Source organism: Saimiri boliviensis, chromosome 9, assembly GCF_048565385.1.
Source record: "Saimiri boliviensis isolate mSaiBol1 chromosome 9, mSaiBol1.pri, whole genome shotgun sequence".
NCBI lineage: Eukaryota > Metazoa > Chordata > Mammalia > Primates > Cebidae > Saimiri > Saimiri boliviensis.
Window position 1 is genome coordinate 126,153,999 of NC_133457.1, and position 3,656 is coordinate 126,157,654.

At 74.5% G+C, this 3,656-nt stretch overlaps 1 protein-coding gene across 1 annotated transcript; it reads right to left on the minus strand.

The window, feature by feature from the left end:
* Positions 1–280: 280 nt before the first annotated feature.
* Positions 281–994, minus strand: BHLHE23 (basic helix-loop-helix family member e23). The gene has a single exon (XM_003932723.4). It carries the CDS (start codon positions 959–961, stop codon positions 281–283), a length of 681 nt encoding a protein of 226 aa, XP_003932772.2. The 5' UTR covers positions 962–994.
* Between the last annotated feature and the right edge of the window lie 2,662 nt (positions 995–3,656).

Here is a 3,656-nt window from a genome sequence, read left to right on the forward strand (position 1 = left end):
GTGCCCGAAGAATGCTCCCCCCAACCCGGTTCCTAGACTCGACGGGTCCCGACAATGCCCGGTGGGCGCCGAGTCCAGCGTCTGGCTCTCGGGCTCAATTCCACGTCCCGACGGCCTTGGCGCTTCCTACGGCACCCAACGGCTCACGGCGCACTGGCTGGAAGCCGGGTCTGGCCGCCTCCTCCCCGCCTGCAGCGTCCTTCCAGGCCTCTCCTGTCCGGGCGGGTGACAGTCGCAGGGGCGGTCAGAGGACGCGCGCGGGAGGAGAGCGGCACCCGGGTCACGGCTTCTCCGTACAGTGTTTGCAAAGCGCCGAGGGCGTTCCGGAGAAGGCGGCGCACTTGTCGGGGCAGGGTCCCAGCGCCGCGCCCGCGGAGTAGGGGCACACGGCGGCCTGGCCGAAGGGCGTGAGGGGTGCGGCGGTGGCCACGGGCGCCGCCAGGCCCTGGCTCCGGTTGAGGAAGGCCACCAGGCGCCGCATCTCGTCCAGGGCCTGCGCCTGCATGAGGATGTAGTTCTTGGCCAGCAGCAGCGTGGCGATCTTGGAGAGCTTGCGCACCGACGGGCTGTGCGCGTAGGGGATGACTGCCCGCAGCCCGTCCAGCGCGTCGTTCAGGTCGTGCATGCGCCGCCGCTCGCGCGCGTTGATGCTGAGCCGCAGAGACCGCTGCTCCCGCGGCCGCCGCCGCGCGTCCCCCGCGCCCCCCGGCCCGCGCCGCCGCTGCCGCTGCTCGAAGGCGTGGTCCTCGTCGCCGCTCTGTTCGCCGCTGCTCTCTGCAGCCGGAGCTGGGGCGCGCGGCGCGGGGACCGCGGGGAGGTCGCCGCCCGAGCCCGGAGCACCGTAGCCGCGGGCCGCATCGGGTCCTCGGGCCGCCCCGTAGGCGAGACCCGCCGCTGCCGCCGAGTAGCCGTGGCTCAGCGCCAGGTACGCGTCCCCTGATAGCGACTTGAGCTCGGCCATGGCCCGGCGGCCTGGGCTCGAGGGCTCGCCGGGTGGGCGGGCGCTCCTGCGGCTCCCGGCTCTGCGCTCCGGCCGGCTGCCCGCGGGTCCCCGAGCCTTTGCCGCCTTCCCCGCCTCCGCTTTCTCTCCCTCCCCCACCCCCTCCCAGCCGCGGCGCGCAGGGGGCGGGCTCTAGCTCCCACTCGCCCCTGCTTTGGTTTTAAGCCGCGGCGGCGCCCGGTGGGACTTCGCTGCTGTCCAATCGGGGAGCACCGGGTGACCGCCTCTTCCCGGGCCCGGCTCCACCTGCGCCGCGGGCGGGCAGACCGGCCTGGGGTGGGGGCTCGGGACCTAGGTGAGCGGGAGGTGGCGGGGCCCCAGAGCCCTTTTATTTGCTTATCGGCGCCCAGGTCGCCGCCTTCTGCCGCCCTTGGGGATTGCGGTCACCAAACGCACGCGTCCACGTGGGCACCGGCCTCCCTCCGCCTTCGAGTCCGACCCTGACGCAGGAGTCCGCGGCGGCACGCAGAGGCCGGAGCGGGGGGCGCGAAGCACCAGCGCCGACGCCCGGGCGCCCCTCTGAGGGGCCGCCTGGGGTCGGGGTCGGGCTCCTGGGCGCTCTGGTCCAGCCGCGGCGCAGCGCGTACCCGGAGCCCGACAATCCCCGCTCCGGGCGTTCTGTGGCCAGGCTGGAGGGGAGGAGTAAGAGGGACTTTCTAGAACCTGTCGAAAAACGCCACGAGCGTTGCAGGCCGGGGAGGGCAGGAAGGCGGAGGGCAGCGCGGCCCGGGGCTCCCTGGGGCGGGGGTGGGGGCTTTGTGAGCGGTCTCCTCACTGCCAGCCGCTTCTTGGGCATCTATCTGCGAACGCGCGGGGCTTGGGGGCCTTTCCCGGAGCCTCCGCAGGCGCTGCCTCCCCTGGGCTCCAGCCACACTGGCTGGGAATGCGGCCAGCCCCGGACCCGCCTTTTCAGCCCTCTTCCAAGCCCGGATGAGGGCCGGGACCCCAGCCTTTGTCCCAGGTGGGAACCTGCGTGGAGGCCGGGCCGAGTGGTGAGGGTCGAGTGTTGGGAGGGATGGCGGCTTCTCCGCTCCTCGCTTGGTGGGAGACTGGGCTACGGTGGCCTCCCGCACGGGGTGGAGCGGCCCCGTCGGGTCGTGCTGTGTGACCTGGGCAGGGCCGCATACCCTCTCGGTTCCGCAGGCTCCGCCCCAGGAGGAGCCTCAGAGACGGCCCTGTGAGTGCGGGGCCCAGGGAGGGGAGTGGGCGCTGCACGCGTGGGAGGCGGATGTGTTGCCTGGAAGGTTCTGGGCACACAGCAGCGACCGGCCTGTCCCGTGATTCCCTGCCGGGTGCCGAGTGCCGGGTGCCGGGTGGAGAGAGAGATCAAGGATAAGGCGCCTGGAAACGCGGGCCGCGTCCCGGCGCGGAGCGGGGCGGGCCTGAGGCAGCCTCTGCCTGCTGCGGCCGGTCTGGCTGCACGTCCTGAGCAGCCGCCTCACCCCCAGCACATGCCGCAGGAGCGCAGCGGCCCTGGACGGAAGCGTCTGTCTCAGGCCCTGTCCTGGGGCCCCCCACTGCATTCGGGACCTGGGGAGACCTGGTGTCGGGGAGGCCGCTGTGTTTGCGCCTGGTCTGAAGGGTGAGCGGGTGTGAGTCTGGCCGCGGCCCCGCGGGGAAAATTCAGGTGGCCGGAGGGGCCTGGCACAGGGGAGGGCAGTGAGGGTGGGTGGGGCCGCGAGATGGAGGGGACCAGCCCTGTGGGGCCGTTTAGCCACGCGGGGAGTTTGGGTGTTCTTGGGAGGCAGGCGCCGTGGGCACTCGGAGAGCCACTCTGCGCTGCGGCCGTTCGGTCTGGGGCTGGGGCCTCCTCCGGGCCTCTCGGCCCTGGCACAGCGGCTGGGCCTGAACTGCAGGCCGGTGGGGGCCTGGGGGAGGCGGCTCCTCAGCTCCCCGGAGCTCCCGGACTCCAAACTGGGGGAGCGGGAGGGTCAGCTGTGGACATGGAGTTGTTGGGCCCCCAGGGGAGGTGCCCCAGTGCTGGGGAGAGGCCTCTGAGGGACGCGCGGTCACTGACACCGCAGTGTGGGCGACAGTGGCTTTCAAAGCCTCGGCTGGAGCAGGGTCCTCGGTCACGCCAGAGACGCGGACGCCGTGGGGCCGGGGCCGGTTCCCAGGGCCGGTTAATCAGGAACCTCCAATAGGATGGACCTTGGCTCGGATGGCTGGAGGCAGGGATGGGCAGGGGCGAGGGGGCAGGGGCAGGGGCGAGGGGGCAGGGGCAGGGGCGAGGGGGCAGGGGCAGGGGCGAGGGGCAGTGCGCGGGGGCAGGGAGCAGGGGGCGGGAGCAGGGGGGGCGGGGGCGGGGGCAGGGGACAGGGGGCAGAGAGCAGAGGGCAGGGGGCGGCGGCAGGGGGCGGGGACGGCGGCAGGGGGCGGTGGCAGGGGGCAGGGGCAGGGAGCAGGGGGCAGGGGGCGGGGGCGGAGCAGGGGGCAGGGAGCAGGGGGCGGGGGCAGGGGGCAGGGGCAGGGAGCAGGGGGCGGTGGCAGGGGGCAGGGGGCAGGGGCCGGGGGCGGGGAGCGGGGGGCGGGGAGCAGGCGGCAGGGGCCGGGGGCAGGGGGCAGGGGCCGGGGGCCGGGGGACTGGGGGCAGGGGGCAGGGGCCGGGGGCAGGGGTCCCGGGGCAGGGGCGGGGGCAGGGGGCGGGGGCCGGGGC

What these genes read in the sequence shown, in the direction of transcription:
- BHLHE23 (XM_003932723.4), bottom strand. Translation starts at nt 961, where the DNA reads ATGGCCGAGCTCAAGTCGCTATCAGGGGACGCGTACCTGGCGCTGAGC.